This window comes from Bubalus kerabau, chromosome 3 (assembly GCF_029407905.1).
Source record: "Bubalus kerabau isolate K-KA32 ecotype Philippines breed swamp buffalo chromosome 3, PCC_UOA_SB_1v2, whole genome shotgun sequence".
Taxonomy (NCBI): domain Eukaryota; kingdom Metazoa; phylum Chordata; class Mammalia; order Artiodactyla; family Bovidae; genus Bubalus; species Bubalus kerabau.
In genome coordinates this window covers 182358612-182378069 of record NC_073626.1, presented here as the reverse complement: position 1 = coordinate 182378069, position 19458 = coordinate 182358612, and the positions used below count along the sequence as shown (strand labels likewise).

Genomic DNA, 19458 nt, shown 5'->3' with positions numbered 1-19458 from the left:
GGAAAAGCTTGACCCCAGAACACAGACTTCTCTTTACAGAGTCCTGAGCTCGAGTCCATTCCTTACTGTATAGCCATTACCAAGGCCCTTGGCCACGTGTTCTGCCTCCTTCTCTGTAAATCGGCGGATCCCTGGACCCGCAGTGGTTGTCGGGATGGCATGGGAACCACCTGGCCCGTGACTGATGCTCAGTGACCCATTCAGTTTATCTTCCTCCGTCATGACTGTGAGGCAGCTGGAGGAATTTGGCCAAATCAAATTCAATAAATGAGTGTCTGCTCTGTGGCAGACACTGTGGGTATAAAAACTAAATGAGACGTACTCACAGAACTCGTGGTCCATCAGGAGGCAGCGGCGCATACACAGTCAGCTCGAACTAGGGTGCCAAGCGCTCTCCCCGGGATGCATTCAAGCATCATGAAAATGCTGGGGAAACTGGCCCCACCCCTGCCCGCAGCCAGAATCCACACCCATCAGTTGGAAATACTGAGGAATAACTGTGCATCTGCTTGATGGCGTATTCTGCAGCAATGAAAGATAATTATGACAACTTCATAAAACATGAAAATTGTTTATGTAACTAAAAATGGCCCAGCACAAAATTGGGCTTGGACGGTGATGACAAGTAGATAAAACAGGTATTCACTGTGACAAAGACAGGAAGACACAGGAAAATGAAAGCCGCTGTGTTTTGTGGTCTCATAATTATGAGGAATTTAAAAAAATGGTTTTCTTCTTAAAATGCTGATTAATGTTTCTGTGTTGGTTTTTATGGTAAACAAACTTCGGTGGGAGGTCAAGGCAGGCAAATGGAGCTGAGCTGTTGTTTTAGTTTTGCTAAACTAAAGCCCAGTGAAGCTGGGCTTGCTTCACTCCCTGGAAGAATATTGCCAATGTCTGGACCTTTTTAAGGAGTAGAAAGGATAAGTTGTTGCTGCTAGGGCGGGGAACTTCTCAAACTTTAGAGTTCTCTAATTTTACATTTTCTGGTAGGATTCTTTGCTTGTAGCCCACCAGGCTCCTCTGTCCATGGAGTTCTCCAGGCAAGAATACAGGAGTGGGTAGCCATTCCCTTCTCCAGGGAATCTTCCAGACCCAGGGACTGAACTTGGGGAGCATCTTCTGAACACAAGGCACAGGGCCCCCATCTGCAGGCAGCATAGCCTAGTGGGAAAGCTCATGTGTCCTGGAGCCAAACTGTCCGGGTTCAAACCCCATTTGCTAGCTTGGGATTGCAGTAGTATGTGCTTCCTAGAATTATGGGGCTGATTTAATGAGTTGAGTGAGTAAAGATAACATGCTTAGAAGAGAGCCAGGCAGGTTCATAAGCTCGTTATGCATAGGCTGTGATCACGGCCCTGTGAGTTAGGAATTATTGTCATTATCCCCATTTCACAGAGGTGGTAACTGAGGTTCAGAGAACTTAAGTGACCTGCCCAAGGTCACCCGGCTAGTTTAGAAGGAGGTCCAAGCTCAGAACTGGGCCTCCCTGACTCCAGATGTCCTCTCCTTCTGACTCTGCCAAGCGGCACACAGTAGTGGCCTGGTTAGCGAGCGACTGGTATATATAGACCTACATACTTTACCGAAGAGCTCTTCTCAGCAGACAAGCGTCTCCCTCTGTGACCAGCTCCCCAGTTTCAGTGGGCGTTACCATGGAGCAGTGAAGGGGGTCACCAGCCCAGCCTGGTGAACCTTGACCGTCCAGGACAAGGTGGACATGAGGCTGGCACAGCACCCTTAGAGCCCCCCGACGAGGTGGACTCCCCCGCAGGGTGGGGGTTAGAGGGACTCAGCGTTCCCTGCTTCCCTGCAGGATGTCTAGCAGGGGTCTGGGAAATGTTTTGATTCTCTTTCCACATGGAGGGCCTGCAGCTGGCGCGGTCCGAAGCATAAGCTCCAGCCCAGCCCACCAGGGTCTCCTGGTCTTGCCCGTCGCCCCCCGCTGACCTCCCCTCTTGCTGTTCTCTGCAGCTCGTGGAGATCATTCTCTTCTGCCTGCTGCTGTACTTCTACAAGGAGAGGAACGCCAATAACATTGTGGTGATTCTCCTCTTGGTGGCCTTACTCGGTAAGTGAGGGTCCGGGTGGTTGAGTTTTGCCACTTCCCTGGTGGCTCAGACGGTAAAACATCTGCCTACAATGCAGGAGACCTGGGTTCGATCCCTGGGTAAGGAAGAGCCTTTGAAGAAGGAAATGGCAACCCACTCCAGTACTCTTGCCTGGAAAATCCCATGGACGGCAGAGCCTGGTAGGCTACAGCCCATGGTGTCGAAAAGATTCGGACATGACTAAACCACTTCACTTTCTTTTCTTTTTCTTTAAGTAGCACCAAAAGGAAATAATGGGTTTTGTTTACCGAGCTGCGGGCTGCTGGACCCAGGAGCTGCTGGAGGCTGGCTCAGGCTGGTCCCTCTGCATCAGAGGCTACCAGGGTTGGGTTCCTGCTAACTGGACACACACCTTGTTAGTTTCTTTTTTTTAATTTATTTTTTTTTAATTGGAGGATAGTTGCTTTACAATATTGCGTTGGTGTCTGCCATGCATCAGCATGTATCAGCCATAGGTATACATCTGTCCCCTCCCTCTTGAACCTCCATCCCACCCCTCTAGGTGGTCACAGAGCCCTAGTTTGAGTTCCCTGAGTCATATGGCAAATTCCCACTGGCTATCTATGGGCCTCGTCAGTTTCTTCGTTAGGGTTAGGGTTAGGGTTCAGTGTTCGGTATTCTTGCTCAAATACCAAGTCTCCTAAGTGCCAAGAGAGGTGCTGCAAACTAGCTAGAGCAGTGAGCCAGACAGACACCCCTCCGCTCAGGCTGCTGTTATTCTAAAGGGAGGAGAATGACAGTAAGTGAGTTGACAAATATATAAATAGTGTTAAGTTTGAGCAGTGCCAATTAAAAGTGACAAAGAAGAAAGCAGAGTAAGGGTGGAGGGAGCGACTGGAAATTAATTCAGAGAAGTCAGGGGTGAAGCAGGCTCCAACAGCAGAGTCCCTAAGGATGCTTGTAAGACCTGTCAAAGGTGAAGACTTAATTCTGGATTTAAAGGCAAGAATTGATTTCGATTTCTCTCTCTCTCTCTCTCTTTTTTTCCTTTTAGAGGCACAGTGGGTACAGTGGGGGAAATGGCTCCTAAATCAGACTGGGGCGAGGCTCTCAGCCCGCATAGAGTTAGAGCTGCTAAGAAGAGCCATGAGAAGCACCCCTTCCTCCTGGAGAGGGAAACGTGGGTGCCGCCCCACCACTGCCTCCTAGGGACTGTGTGTCAGCCACACGGTCCCCTAAACATGGGCCTCAGAGAACACCCAGATCTCAGGGCTGGGAAGGGGGTCAAACAAGGTGAGCACTGATCCCCAGTGTCCTGTCGAGAGCGAGTCCACTCCAGTAGCAGGCCGTAGACCACGCAGATCTGAGTCATTGTTTGATAGGGTTCCACTATTTCTTTTTTAACAGCTTTGTGCATGCTGAATCGCTTCAGTCATGTCCGACTCTTTGCCCATGGACTGTAGCCCACCAGGCTCCTCTATTCATGGAATTCTCCAGGCAAGAATACTGGAGTGGGTTGCAATACCCTCCTCCAAGGGATCTTTCCAACCCAGGGATCGAACCCACATCTCTTCTGTATCCTGCATTGGCAGGCGGCTTCTCTACCACTAGTGACCACCTGGGAGGCCCTTAAACAGCTTTACAGAGATCTTATTTGCATACCATAAAGTTCACCTGTTTAAAGTGTATAATTCAGTGATTTTTAGTATATTCACAAAGGATATAACCATCATCATAATCGAATTTTAGAATGTTTTTGTAGTCCCCCAAAAGAAACACCATGCCCGCTGGCAGTCACTCCTCATTTTCCCATCCTCCCAGCCCATGGAAGTGGAAGTAGAAAGTGAAGTCGCTCAGTCGTATCCGACTCTTTGCGACCCCATGGACTGTAGCATGCCAGGCTCCTCTCTGTCCATGAAATTCTCCAGGCAAGATTACTGGAGTGGGTTGCCATTTCCTTTTCCAGGGGATCTTCCCGACCCAGGGATCAAGCCTGGTTCTCCTGCACTGCAGGCAGACTCTTTACCGTCTGAGCTACCAGGGAAGCCCATGGCCAGTCACTAATGTATCTTCTGTCTCTATGGATTTGCCTTTCTGGACATACTATATAAGTGGAATCACACACCCTGTGGCCATTTGTTACTGGCCTCTTTCACTGAGCATCGTGTTCTAGAGGATTCATTCCTGTTGTAGTATGACTCAGGGGCCCATTCCTTGATGATTTTGTTTGCAAAGTGGGTTGGAAGATCATGGTCCCAAACCTTCTCTCTTGGTGAATCAGAAGACCAGAGAGTTCTGAGGCATGTTGGCCAGTTCCCTTCTGTCCCCTCCTCACTAACAAGGGCAGTCTGGAGGAAGCGCTTATCTAAACTGGCTGCTGACATTTGAAAAATGCGACCTAAGTAGCTGCGTGCTTGCTAAGTTGCTTTAGTCATGTCCGACTCTGTGCGACCCCATAGACGGCAGCCCACCAGGCTCCCCCGTCCCTGGGATTCTCCAGGCAAGAACACTGGAGTGGGTTGCCATTTCCTTCTCCAATGCATGAAAGTGAAAAGTGAAAGTGAAGTCGCTCAGTCGTGTCTGACTCTTAGCGACCTCATGGACTGCAGCCCACCAGGCTCCTCCGTCCATGGGATTTTCCAGGCAAGAGTACTGGAGTGGGGTGCCATTGCCTTCTCCGCTAAGTAGCTGAGGGGCCACCAAAAGTCACCATGTCTGATGGGCTGTTGGCAGGAGAAGGCAAAATGTGCAAAAGCTGAGAAAACAGGAAAGCAGAGCATTACAGCCAGGACAAGGACCTTTAGTTGTACCATACTTGGGAGCTTCTTTTGACTCCTGCTATGGCAGGGGAGGAGAAGGCGATGGCACCCCACTCCAGTACTCTTGCCTGGAAAATCCCATGGATGGAGGAGCCTGGTGGGCTGCAGTCTATGGGGTCGCAAAGAGTCGGACACGACTGAGCGACTTCATTTTCACTTTCCACTTTCATGCATTGGAGAAGGAAATGGCAACCCACTCCAGTGTTCTTGCCTGGAGAATCCCAGGGACGGGGGAGCCTGTTGGACTGCCGTCTATGGGGTCGCACAGAGTCGGACACGACTGAGGCGACTTAGCAGCAGTAGCAGCAGCATGGCAGGGGAATCTGATAGTTTAGAGTGAGAGGTCATTTCTGTGGTGCTGGGTAAAGCAGTGGTCTCTACAGTGAGGTGAGCAAGACAGTCCACTGGGCGTATGGGAAGAAAAAAGTATTCAAACCGGTATTCATTTTTATCTTCACCTTTTAAGTGAAGGACATATGTTTCCTGCATATGTTTTATAATATACATACTATAAAAGCCCAGAGTTAACTTGACTCTAATTTTAAAATAAATAAGCATACATATTTGAAAAGTATATACATATGCGTAGGGGTGTGCATTCTAAAACATCTAGTCTAGGGAAATGTTTTTAAAAATACAACTGGTTAAGCATTTTAAAAGACCGAAAAGGGACTTCCCTGGCATTCCAGTGGCTAAGACTCCACGCTCCCAGTGCTAGGGACCCGGGTTCGATCTCTGGTCAGGGAACTAGATCATACATGCAGGCAACTAAGACCTGGGAGGCCAAATAAACACATAAAAATAAAATTTAAAAAAAGACTGAAAAAGCTCTTTACACATTTTCCCTGTGATTGCCTTGAGGTCATGTTCCAGACCCACCGCCGCCGCTCTAGGTGAACTCACTGCCCTGTTTTGGTTGAGTTCAGAAGGGACATTTGGAAATACCTGTTGGGGTTTTGCTCACCTAGCTGCTTCCACGGGAGAGCACAGAAGGCCTTTTCACTGTGTGAATCACGGGCTGGGCTCTGCCCTGCGGTGCCCATGTGTCCTTGTTGACCTTCCACAGGCTCCATGACCGCGGTGACGGTGAAGGCTGTGGCCGGGATGCTGGTCTTGTCCATACAGGGGAACCTGCAGCTCGACTACCCCATCTTCTACGTGATGTTCGTGTGCATGGTGGCGACCGCCATCTATCAAGCCGCGTGAGTTGCAGAGTCTTTGTGGGCCTCCCCACAAAGGTCTCTTCCAGCTTCTGGGTCCGATCACGGTTGTGTTTGAAGCTGTAGGGAAGGGAGAACGTTCACAGGCAGCCTGTCACCAGGGTTTGGCATCCACTGTGGAGCGAGAAGGGTCACTCATTTGCTGAGTTATCATATGGAGGGCCTTTTGTGCCACTTGAAAAGCCTCAAGTGGATGTAGTTTTCTCTCTGCCTCAAAAATGTGAGACCTGCGCGATCCGAGTCAGCCTCCCTTCCCACCTGGACCGAGACAGGTACCCGTTTCAGGGCTCTCCAGAAGGAGCTGTGCCATCCCCAAGAGCCATTTGTTTGTCATCCGAAAAAGAGCAAGCAGTTGTTATTTCTTGTCCTCAAGAAATCTGTCCAAGTAGAAGAAAAAGATGACAGTTTCTCCCTCAAAAGCAGGAGTTCTGAGGGTGGGAGGCCTGGGCCTCGTTCACGTCTGAGACCGGTGACCAGCAGAGAGCCTGGGTGGGTATGTGACGGATCTGTGTGGGGACAGAGGGTGGACAGTGCAGGACTCAGTATGGTGTGTGCGGCAGGTCAGGCCCCGGACTCCAGCTGCTGGGGCTCACCGTCCCCCCACAGCGCCTTGGGGGACCATAGGGGTGACCGCCGCTGCCCAGGTGCTCTGCTCTCACTGCCTTCCCACGAGCTTGAGTTCATTTGGCCCCCACAACAATGACGTCATCCTCATTTTGCACATAAGGAACTGCAAGCATCCAGAAAGTGGTGGAGCTGAGAGTGAACCCAGCCATCTGACTCCCTCCCCTTCCCTCGCCCCTCACCCCTCTGCCCTAAGCCCCCTCCTCTAAGCTTCTCTAAGACAGAGAGTCCTCATCTGCAGATGAGAATAACCACGTGCACACGTGCTCAGTCATTCAGTCTTGACCAGCTCTTTGTGACCTCATAGACTGCAGCACACCAGGCTCCTCTGTCCATGGAATCTTCTAGGCAAGAATATTGGAGTGGGGTGCCATGTCCTACTCCAGGAAATCGTCCTGACCCAGGGATCAAACCCACGTCTCCTGCATCCCTGCTTTGCAGGCGGATTCTTTACCACTGCGCCACCTGGGAAGCCAAACCATAGCTTCTTTTATGATTTTTGTTACTATTATTATGCCAGTTATTGTTTTGTTACTATTATTATGCCAATTATTAAGATGTTACAGAAAAGCCCGAATGAACTTTTAATCAAGTCATGACCATGCTTAGTCCTCCTATGGTGATTCTGGTCATCATCCCTGAGCCCCTGCCCAGTGTAAGGCTCTGTGCTGTGTCCTCCAAGGGTTACAGAGATGACCGGGAGGCTTCTCACTCATGCAGTCAGCAAGTCAGCACACATTCCCCGACGCCTGCTGTGTGCTAGGCCTGTGCTGGGCCTTCTGCACACACAGATGTGAGCGGCAGTCACTGAACTCCAGGCGCTCACAGCTCTGGTGGGGGGACAGCTGGGTAAACAGACGATTACAGTGGGTAGGAAGTGTGTTTTGGTGTAAGCAACTTTGCAATAATAACCACAGTGCTATGCAGTACAGTTACAATTCAGTCGCTTAGTCGTGTCCAACTCTGCAGTCCCATACCGCAGCATGCCAGGCCTCCCTGCCCATCACCAACTCCCAGAGCTTGCTCAAACTCACGTCCTTTGAGTCGGTGATGCCATTGAATCATCTCATCCTCTGTCGTCCCCTGCAGAGAATGGACAAAAAATATACTCCTAAATGACAGAGAGTTTTTTGTAGATGGAGAGATGGGGAGTGACTCTAATTTCCTCTCTCCTTTTTCCTATATTTATCTCAGTGACTGTTGAATTAAGAAGAAAATTTGTTAAAAAAAAAAAATTACAGCACAAGGAAGTTAATGATAAGTGCTCCAAGAGTTTCTTGGCTTTTTAAGGGATCAGGAATGGCTTTTTGGTGGGTTGGGAATGCAGGTCACACAGAGGCGAGGAGAAGGGCATTGCAGTGATGAGAACCATGTGGGCAGAGGTGCTGGAAGGAGAAGGGGGTGAGCTGCAGGCTGTGTGTCCAGGGGAGGAATGGGAGCTAAGTGTGGACCCCAGCCCGGGAGGCACACGAGGCTGGCATCTTTGTAAACCCGCAGAATGCCCCTTCGTGCCTTGTCTTTGTTCTTCACACCAAGCGCGCGGTCACTGGCTTTGTCCTCTGCCCTCCGACATCCCCCCACAGCCCACTGACTAGAGCTCTTCTGTGTTGAAGGTTTTTAGGTCAAGCCTCACAGATGTATGACTCCTCTCTGATCGCCAGCGTGGGCTACATTCTGTCCACCACCGTGGCCATCACAGCAGGTGAGCGTGCGGTCGCCAAATTTCTGTCTTCCACCTCAACAGCAGGTTGGTTTTCCTGGGGCGGGGGGGAGGGAGCACCACCTCCGTCAGAGGCCAATTCTGCTGAGCTGTTCTGCCCGTCACAGTTGTAGATGGTCTCATGGGAAAAGAGAGACCTGGGTTTTCACTACAGCACAGACGCAGAGCTGTGTGGCTCTGGGAAAATCACTTCACCTCTCTGAGCCTCAGTTCCACATTCGTAAAATGGGAGGAATAATACTTTCCTCCTAGAATTGAAATATGAACGTGTTATTTGCTCACTCACATCCGACTCTTTGCGACCCCATGGACTGTAGCCTGATAGGCTCCTCTCTGTCCATGGAATTCTCCAGGCAAGAATACTGGACTGGGTAGCCATTCTCTTCCCCAGGGGATCTTCCCGACCCAGGGATCGAACCAGGGCTCCTGCACTGCAGGCAGATTCTTTACTGTCTGAGCCACCAGAGAAGCCTAGAATTGAAATATGTATAGTCCAAATGTCCCTTACTTTGTACTGCTTGTGCCAGGTTTTATTAACAATTTTTACCATCATCTGCTAATTCCACAGCCTCCACTGGCCAAGTGACCACATATTTCTTCTATATAATTTTTAGAGATCATTTATATATATATATACACACACACACTTACACAATTATATATATATATATATATAAAACAAGTGCTCAATAAGTGATTTTCATTATTACACTCCACTTTTCTTCTATTTCACCTCCATATTTTTGTTTCTTTTTCTTTCTGAGGTGGCTTCGGAGGCTATAGACGTATCAGAGTTTGTTGTTTGTAAGAAGCAGTGGTGACTAAAATTTTCAGAGTAAAAAGACCAGTAAGAGCTCGTGTGCCTCCCTTTGCGGAAGGCCCAGCGGTACAGCCATCTGCTTTGCCCTGCAGTATGTTCAACTGGTGCCCAGACCTTGCTTACAGAGATCAGGATAAGAGGGCATACAGCCTGCCAAGCCTGTGCCATGAGCGGGACCAGGGATTAAGTAGGGCTTGACCCAGAGCAGCTGGAAAGCTAACCTCATGTGGATCGTGTGGAAGTTTCAGTCATGGTCAGTGACTTCAGTCCAGGCAAGGTTGAAAGGAATATGAACACCGTGGTTGAGCTGGGAGTCAAGCGGGAGCTCTGGGTGCAGCAAGAGGTGAGCAGGGTGGGGGGATGAGGGGGTGCAGAGTGGTGAGATGAGTCCAGACTGACGCCGGCTGCAGGGTGAGGGCAGCAGGCCCTTGGCACTTCCACGCCACAGGGCGTGACATCTGCCAACTGCGTGAGGCTGGAAAGCTCCGACGGCTTAACCACAAAGCCTTGGTTTTCCATCTTAAGAAAGATGAGTGAGAAGAGTTGCATAAAAACTGCTAAGTAAGGTTCTTAGCTCACAGTGTCATGTCACTGGGGGATGCCGGGTGAAGGGTACGTGGGAATTCTGCTGTTGCTTTACATCTGTTAGTAATACTATTTCAAAAGAAAGAGAAAACAAGGTGGAGGTAAGAAGGGCGGTAGGGGAGGAAAGGACAATCTGTTCTCCCAAAGGGCTTTTAGTCCACTCTTCAATACCTTAGCAGGCGCAGTCCTGGTATGTTGGGTCCCTTTGGTTTCCTGCAGGGAGGGGAGCGCCACCAAATCCTAGGCAGACTGGCCAGTAGGTGATTTGAAAAGAGCTCACTTGTATTTTCCACTCTTTGCTGCTCAGGCGCCGTCTTCTACCTGGACTTCCTCGGGCAGGACGTGCTGCACGTCTGCATGTTTGCACTGGGGTGAGTCCTGTCCTGCCCCACCCCCACCCCCGTATTGCAGGCAGGTTGCCCCTCTCCCCACACCCCTGCTCCAGCCTCTAAGCCAGTCCCTTCGAGCCAGAGGAACAGCTGGCAGTGGGAGCTTTGTCCCCAGAGGTGAGCGTTTCGCCCCCTAAAGGGTTTTATTTTTCCTCACTTCTCTTTTGGGCTTTTGTCTCCTTGTCATTTCGAACACATCACATTTTGACCCGTGAGAAGACTCTCAGACTTACCTCCAATCAAAGAAATGCATATTGAAAAGAATTTTAATAAAAAGAAATACAGATCGAAGCTACACAGAAAAGTGAAGTCGCTCAGTCATGTCCGACTCTCTGTGACCCTGTGGACTGTAGCCTGACAGGCTCCTCCATCCATGGGATTTTCTAGTCAAGAGTACTAGAGCGGGTTGCCATTTCCTCTCCAGGGAATCTTCCCGACCCAGCGATCGAACCCAGGTCTCCCACATTGCAGGCAGATGCTTTACCATCTGAGCCACCAGGGAAGCCCCAAGACTCCACACAACATGCCATGATTTTGCAAAATCTAACAGGATGGGTAATTTCACACGTTGGTGAGAGGAGGAGACCAGCTCTCTGCCACAGTGTGAGAAGTTCTTTGATGTGGGAGGACAGTTTGGCAATATCAGCAATGCTTTTTTTTTTTTTTTTTAATTTTCAGTTGGAGGATAATTGCTTTACAATGTGTGTTAGTTGCTGTTGTACAACAGTGTAAATCCCTTCCCTCTTGAGCCTCCCTTCCACCACCACCCCCCTCCCACCCCTCTAGGCCATCACAGAGCACTGAGCTGAGCTCTCTGTGCTGCACAACGGCTTCCCACCAGCTAGTTATTTTACACACAGTGGTAGCCTATATATGTCACTGCTACTCTCTCAGTTAGTGAGATGTTTAAGTGAGCATGTCTCTTGTTGCAGCTTTCCATTTCTAATCATTTATCTCAGAAAAGTAATTGAAATGAGACATAAAGACACATGTATAAGGGTGTTTATTCATTTTGAAATCGATGGTATACACACATAATTGAAAGCAACCTAAATGCCCATTAGTAAAATACAAGTTAAATAAATCACACTGGGGTGGGGAGGATAGAAATGACTCCTCTGTTGACCTGGGTGGTGATCCCACAAGTGTGTGCACAGGTAAGATTCACTGAGCTCCACATTTCAGGATTGTGCATTTTGTTGCATGTAAATTATACCTCAACTTTTAGAAAGTGGGCTTGTTTATCTAAACTCTGGAGAAAAGAACAAAACAAAACGAAAAGACTGGAGACTCTGGAAGAATATACACCTGTGTTGCGGACTGGGGTTTGTACAGGGGCTTTGCAGTTTTTACTTTCTCTGTTCCTGTACTGGTTGAATTTAGGCTATAAAGAAATTTTTAATTTAAAAAAAAAACAACAGCACACTTTTAAAGGCAGAGGACTGAGATGCAGGGTAAGTGGAGGTGAAGAATTGTGAGGGTTTGGCCCAAGAGAACCTGGTTTGTTCTGATTGAGGCTTGTGTGGGCCACACGGCCTGTTAGTATTCACCTCCCATTTGCTCTCTGCTGATCCCAGGCCTGGCCACTTCTCAGGGCCATTCAGCAATGAATCCCCCTCTGCAGCTTGTCCCTTTCTCCCATTACCTGTGTTTGAGTGCATCCCTCCAGCCTCACTCTGGCCTTGCTTCTCTTCCTCCCTCGTGTGTTCACCAGGTGCCTCATCGCGTTCTTGGGCGTCTTCTTAATCACACGGAATAGGAAGAAGGCCATTCCCTTTGAGCCCTATATTTCCATGGATGCCATGCCAGGTAACGTCAAACCCCACGTGTCTAGCTGGCCAGCCCATCCGCATAGAATGACTGCTACTTCCTATCTAAAAAGAGACAGCCGGCCTCTGGGTTTGGTTACAGGGAAGATGTGCTGTGCTATTATGGTGTGACTGTCTCTCTCTCTTTTTTGTTTTTAGTTTTTTTGTTTAATCTTGGTTTGCAAAAGAGGAGGCAATGGCTAAGTCACCTCGATTGGTTTTGAGCACATCTTGTCAGTTGTCATGTCTACTGGGGGATCTTTTAAAGACCATCCTGATTCACACTGGGTATAATTATGACCCACAGAATGAGACTTCCTGCCTACAAAAGGAAAAATCCATTCATCTCAGTGGAATGGAATGATCAGAGAGGGGAAGGAAAACAGGATGATTGAAATTCAAATACCGTAACTTCATTCCTCAGATTCACATGGAAGTAGATTGTTCTGGAAAGCCTAACACCCCAGGGAGCTCAGGGTTCACACCAAGAAGCACATGTTCACATGGTAGGAACGTAAATGTATGAGTCAGCCGAATACTGCACAAAAGGGAGTGGTGGGGCTTGTGGAAAACTGGACAGTTCTTTCCAGCCTCAGGGGATTCAGGTGAGAAGTTTAGGATGTTGGCCCAGCCCCGTCTAGGTTTGCTGGTCTAAATTCGGGATGCAAGTGACCACTAGCTTTCACACTTTAACTCAAATTTAATTTTTATTTTAGATATAGGAGATGGAACTCTCTCCAAAACATAGTCTCCCACCCTCCATTAAGACAGTCGCATGAACAAAATCCAATTGCAGTGATGGTAGAATACTCCTTAATAAAGCACTCGAGAGGCAGGCATGTGCTCAGGGCTGACCAAGGTGCCCCTGATCTAATTGGCCCAGGATTTATGTGTCCACTTTTTATATTATTTCCTCATCTCTTGCTATTAAGCTGTTGTCTGTTGTTCTTGCTGTTACCAGCCTGCCTGTTAATAGCAACTCTGTGTCAATCTTCTCATTTGACCCAAGTTGTGCAAATTGCGTATAAAATTAAAACAAATAAGCTCTGAGTTGGGGCCTTAAGGTTTCTCCTAGGAGTTAAATGCATGAGCTTTGGTGCATGGACCTTTGAAACATCTAATCTGGCTGCTCAGATGCCTTTTTTGCTTACTTCCTTGTTTCTCGGCTGTGTTCCGGATAGATGAGGGCGCTGGATAGCTGAATTCCAGATAGGTGAGGTGTCAACTCTGTGTGTGTGTGTGTGTGTGTGTGTGTGTAAGTATGTGTATGTACATGTGTGTTTGTGTGTTTATAAACTGTGTATGTGTATACATCTATATAAGTATTTGCATATGCATATATGCCAGATGTGTTTTCTGGTAGAAGATAGAAGGTAACCTAAGGTAATTGTAGATATCCACATTCTGTGATCTGTTTGTGGGTGTGGCTCTCGCTTTCTCTTTGTGCCTCATGACCTGTGGGAAGTTGGATGTTGGAGAAAGGAGACCCTGCCCTCCTGCCATGGCATGTCAGGACTGAGTAGGCCTGGGTTCTGTACTATGAGGTGGAGCATGGGCTTGGAGTTCAGATGACCTGGATCCAAATCCCATCTCCCATATTTCAGTGGGATAGTACGTTAAAGGTCCCTTGCACAATGTTTGGGATATGGTAGATGCCTGGTTCAATTTCACTTTACTTTTGCTTTAAAAAAAAACTTTGAAAATTCCAAACCTTTGTTTGACCTGATGCCAGGTAGAACAAGAAGAAAACCCTTAAACAGTTTCCCTTCCAGCTGCTTGGTTTCCCTGGTCAGCATCAGGACCTTCCTGGCTTTTGGTCTCACCAGATTGACATCTTCACAACCAACCAGTAGCCACCATTCAAGAGGAATTCAAGTTCCAGAGATTCAGTCTATGTCCCAGTTGTGAGAGGTTTTAAATAATTCCAGAACCTGCAAGACTTCTAGAAAATGAGAAGGAGAAAAACAGTCCCTGACAGCAAGGAGCTGGCCTGGCTCTCACGGTTGGGCCTTGGGGCTCCTGGTTGAACATAGACCATTTCACAGAACATCAGCGTCAGACGAGGATGTTCTGTGACCATGTGGGATCAAAACATAAACAGGGCCACACCACTGTCACGTCCAAACACAGACAAAACATGAACATTGTCTGAACGATAAAGACCAACCATCCACCTAACATGAATGACTCCTAGTTCTTCACCAGTCAGTTTTAGTCTCCATCCCGTCTTCTTTCCTTCTAGATAACAATCATTAAGATCCCCATTTATAGAATTAGCCCCACTTCCTGACAACATCTAATCCAAAGCAAAGCCCTGCTTCCTAAAACCCTCCTAACATCACCCTTCACAACCCTGATCCTATAATAGTTTCTTTTTGATACCCACTTACTGAAACAGTTCCCCATGATATACATCTCCTTCACTGCCATGAGTCAAGAAACCCAAATGTGTTAGACTGCAGTTGTGAAAACTCTCCCCCTGAGCATCATGATATCTGTGTGTCATGTATCTGTGACACAAAAGTTATCCTCTTAACAGTATAATGACATTTTTCCGGATCCTGATCTAAATCAGCAGTAAAGTGTTGGCATCTACCACGTTCAAAGCACAGTGCTGCTTCCCCTCTGACCCAGACATTCCCACCTGCTTCGAAGCCAACCAGTGGTTCCTCTTGACAGTGTGCATATTTCCTGAAGATTCATCCCCTGTTGCTTAGCAACTGTAGTATTTCTAGTGTGTATTTATGGGTGTTCTTTTTTTCAATCTAAAGCATTCAGAAGATTGACAATGCACACGATTAGCTCCTGAGCACCATAGTTAGTCCATGATGGGATAGACCCAGCCTCCTTTGGCTCCCTTATCACATAATGATTTGGGGGGATGGATTTTGTTTCAGGTATGCAAAACATGCATGACAAGGGGATGACCGTCCAGCCTGACCTCAAAGCTTCTTTTTCTTATGGGGCCCTGGAAAACAACGACAACATTTCTGAGATCTACGCTCCTGCCACACTGCCTGTCATGCAAGAAGAACATGGCTCCAGAAATGCCTCTGGGGTTCCCTACCGCGTCCTGGAACACACCAAGAAGGAGTGAGCCTGCCTTGAAGGAGACCCCTTTCCTCTATTCACAGCTGCTCAAGCGGTACTGACAGTGGTTCAATCCTTAATTCTCAAACTTGCCTTTCAAGTCTTTTTTTTTTTTTTAATCCACGAACTCTGTAGACGAGCATCTCGAAAAGCCTTTGCCTCAGACAAAGAGTAGATTACCTTGGTCCTGGAAATTTCAAATGATGAGGCTGGGAGTGGGGGGATGAAAGCAGTATTCTAGGCGGGCAGGACAGAGTTCAGCCTCTGCTTGGTTTAGCCCAACCAGACTTGGAAAGCCTTCATCATCCTTGCGGACGGTACCTGGTTTTTCCCAGGCAGTGACCAAGGGTGGCCACATTCTTCAGAGCTAAAGCCAGGCAGAAATTCTGCCCCTACTTTCCAAATCCACTGAAAGGCTGGAAACCTCTAGATCTAGTCTTCCCTCACCTCATGTGGAGGACCGATCTCTACCCACCTCCCTCTTGATTCTGTACTTGTGATAACCTTCGTGTCACCTTCACGTGGCATGGTGATCCAGCCCCGGGTGTCACATTCTGTCACTCACCTGTAAGGAGCTCACATCTGCTTTCTGAGTGTCTGTGCCTCTCCAGGGAAGATGTGCTTGATGTGTTTGTACTGGGTTCATTCTGGAAACTAATTTGATTCTGGTTCTGCTGCTTTTTTTTTGCCCTCAAGGAAATTGAGAAATTAAGAGAAGGGGAAGAATAAGAAAGAGTAGGAATGATTAGACTTCAGCCCTTAAAGGAAGAAAAATCCCTTTTCATTTGACAAGAGGTGACTGCATCACTTATCAAAGGACAGACAGACAATCTGGGTGTTTTGTGTTGTATTTTCCTGTACACCAGTGCCCTCTGGGAAAACTAGGGGGGTGGAGGGGGGAGGTGCTTATTTCAGAGACAGCCTTGCTCACCTCTCCTCCATCCTCTCCTGTATTGATCGACTAACCAAGCTTGAGTCATTGGCTAACTTCCTTGGGGTCAATAGACTCTTTGGGTCCCCATACACATACATCCTCGAGAAGCAGGAATTCTCAGAAATGGGGCTGCTGCCGGCTGGCTGCATACACAGCTGTCTTCCCTTAGGCTGACTGTATACTTCTGAGAATAGCAGCTAAAGTTCTGTAAACTTTAATGAGAGTAAGGATCCCTTAGGGAATTTATTTAAAATGCAGATTCCCACACCCCAACCTCAGATTAAGTGGGACTGGAACCAGGCCCAAGCATCTGCATTCTTGGGACTTTCCTGGTGGTCCGGGGTGAAGACTCCACACTTTAAATATAGGGGGCACAGGTTGGATCCCTGGTCCAGGAACTAAGATCCCACAAGCCGAGTCGCGCAGCCAAAAAAAAAGTCTGCGTTCTTAACTGGCAGCATAAGTGATTTTGAGGTTGGTAATCCAAGTATCACACACCTTAAAAGTCTAATAATTGAGAGAGCCAGTCTGCTAAAATCCTGACACCCCCACACCCAACCCACCCCCCGTTGGAAAGCTGGAATTATCATTCCTTGTTTCCTCTTGGGAGTTCATTTGGCAGGCTCAATAATCCCCATAGGATCCGTGGCATTTCTCCATCCAGTGATTACCTCTTAGAACTGCACTTCCTGCTTCTCTAGGCAGCCTTGAGCCAACAGGCAAGATAACAGTGTTAACAGACCAGTGTTGATAGATCATTAACCTTTATGGATTGTGCTTAATACCGATTTAGTACCTTGTCTTTGAAGCTGGTGTTTGTTGCCTGGGATAACCAGTTCGGTATTGTGTCTTACATGCCCAGGAAGGCAACAGACAATGGCTTTTTTTTCCCCTTTAGGATAGGTATCAACTCAGTTCAACAATGTTTGTGAGACACTGACTATGTGTTAAACATCTGGACGGTGAGGGCTACAAATAATAAGACCTGATTTCTGCCCTCCAAGCCAGCAGCAAGAGACACAAATATGTGGTCGACTATGACAGGGCAGGCCGAGTGTGACAGTGGACCACAGAAAATGACAGTCATGGAGGCCGCTAACGGCAGGCCCTGAGCCCAGAACTGGGTATTCAGGATTGGAGATGATTTTGGCTAGGGTGGCAAATCTAGCTAAGATTTGAGCAAAACGTAGCCAGTAAAGTGATCACCCCCAGGCAGGGGGCCAACATTTGCAAAGGCACAGAGATGGGTTGGGGTGGGAGCAAAGGAAGAGCCAGGGTAGGTGATGGGAGATTAGCCTGCAAAGATCAGCAGTAAGAGGTGGAATCATGGAGAAACTTGAAGGCCTGGCTGAGGAGTTTAAAGCGTATCCTAGAGAACACAGGAGCCATTGATGGTTCATGAGGGCGAGAATGGCAGATTGGAAAGGAGGCTTTATGCAGAGCAGAGGAAGAATTTGAAGGGGTAATAAAAGTCACTGTTCAAGGTCAGGCTGCACGCCTGCAAAAACAAAACACAAAAGGGGAATTAAAATCCAGTTTCACTGCTACTCGTATTTTCCCAATGATGTTTCCAATGTGGGTCGTGGACCAGGAAGGGATGTGAGGGTGGAGTGGATGAAAGAAAGGTAAGCAAGGAGGCCATTTAAATGTGTCAGACCCAGGTGATCAGCCGGCACCTTACACTGTCATCTGCCCTTTGTTTGGTGACGTCTTTTGAAGTCAGGCAAGAGTGACGAATGGATATAAGCACGCTGTAATCTTGGGTCAGCCGACGATCGTGGGTTCAGCGCCACCTGGGAGCTGCTGCTGGAGCCTGGGCAGCATCTGCTTCTAGGTTTAGGGTAACAGCATCATCTTATGAGGCGGAGTACGGGAGGGCTGGGCAGAGCTGCGTATTGGCTGCCAGAGTGGAAGCCAGGGGAGGTCACGTGGTCCCAGGAAGAACGGCTGATGTGGAGCCATGGAACCCAGAATTCTGACTGTGGTCTTGGGCCGGCATCTCCCAGTCTATGTGCCCGAGTGTAAATGGACTGTTTGCTGGTGACCAATAAGCAGCACTTGCTGTTAGGATGGGGGACAAGGACATCCATTTTCCATCCGCAGCCCTGATTCTTTGTTTCTCTTGTGGTCCTCACATCCCCAAACCCTCTCGAAGGCTCCAAGCAACGTGACATGTCCCAGCAGCATCCTGTTCCCTGCCACCAGGACGTAAGGCAAGGTCACCAAACTTGGGTTTCAACTTTCCAGTTGTTCTCCAGCTTCCTCTGCCCGCCCCACTCTGTCCCCCTCTCCTAAAGACTGGGATTCTGGAGTCCCTACTCAGACATTAACATCAGTTCACAGACAGGCACCTGCAGCTTTTAAAGAGAGCTTAGCCCCACTCCACCGGCCCCCACCCCTCCCATGGAACTGCACGTCTGAAGATGCCATCACATGAAGCATCAGGTGGTGGGAGGGTTTTGCAGGATGAAACTGGATGCTGGGTAGGCGAGGGTGAATCGACCTCTCTCCATCGCTTTCCTGGTGGAAACCAAGCAGCTGGATGGCACAGCGTGGAGACAAGATGCCCAGCAGGGTAGTGTTGGGGAACCTCCAACCTGCAGCCTTGTGAATCCCAAATCCAGTCCCACACTGGCTGGTAGGCGTACTGATTCTACTGTGTGTTTCTCTGAGAAGTTGTGTAAGTGAAGTCACCTTAGACTATATTCTATGGGGATGCTCACATTTTGTTAATTTAATGACTAATGTATGGCATGTTCTTATCTTTCAAAAAGGTGTGTGCTAGGTACAAATAACATTATGAAGTGGTATTTAATTAAAAACAAAATCCACATGACACCTGTTGGGTTTGGGTCTTTCATTTGATTTGAGTTGCCTACCTCAGTGCTGTCCAGCAAAACTTCCTGCTGCGACAGAGATGTTCTGTGTCTGCTGCCCAAACGGCAGCCACTATCCACATGTGGCTATGAAGCATGTTAGATGTGGGGATGAAACCTAGGAATTGGGTTTTTCATTTGATTTAAATTCAGTTCCCTGAAATATCCCCCATATATAGCTAGTAGCCACTGTATGAACAGTGCAGATCTAGAGGTGCCCAGGATTGCAGTTAAGGATGAATTAAGCGCTTTTTTTTTTTTTTTTTTTGTAGTGGTGAAGAGTATAGACTCTATGGCCACTCTGCTTGGGTTTGCTTCTTAGCTCCACTGCTTATTAGCTGTGTGGTACTGAACAAGTTGGTTAAATTCTTTGTGCCCCATATGTAATACCAGGATAGTAACAGTAGCTTTCTAAGGGTTATTATGAGGATTAGGTGAAGTAATAGACGTAAAGTCTTAAAACTATGTCCAGCACTCTGGACATAGTACACTCTCCATCAGGACACTATATTACACTGACCA

General features: G+C 48.1%; 1 protein-coding gene across 2 annotated transcripts in view; it reads left to right on the top strand.

Moving 5' to 3' along the window:
- The window catches only part of NIPAL3 (NIPA like domain containing 3), a 55310-nt gene extending 36414 nt beyond the window's left edge, over positions 1-18896 (top strand). For both annotated transcript variants that reach the window (XM_055574120.1, XM_055574121.1), the window contains 6 exons: positions 1975-2071; positions 5937-6072; positions 8328-8416; positions 10147-10210; positions 11943-12037; positions 14934-18896. In XM_055574120.1, coding sequence (XP_055430095.1) covers positions 1975-2071; positions 5937-6072; positions 8328-8416; positions 10147-10210; positions 11943-12037; positions 14934-15133 — 681 coding nt within the window. In that variant the 3' untranslated portion in view covers positions 15134-18896. The remainder of the gene's footprint in view (positions 1-1974; positions 2072-5936; positions 6073-8327; positions 8417-10146; positions 10211-11942; positions 12038-14933) is intronic.
- The last annotated feature ends 562 nt before the right edge of the window (positions 18897-19458 follow it).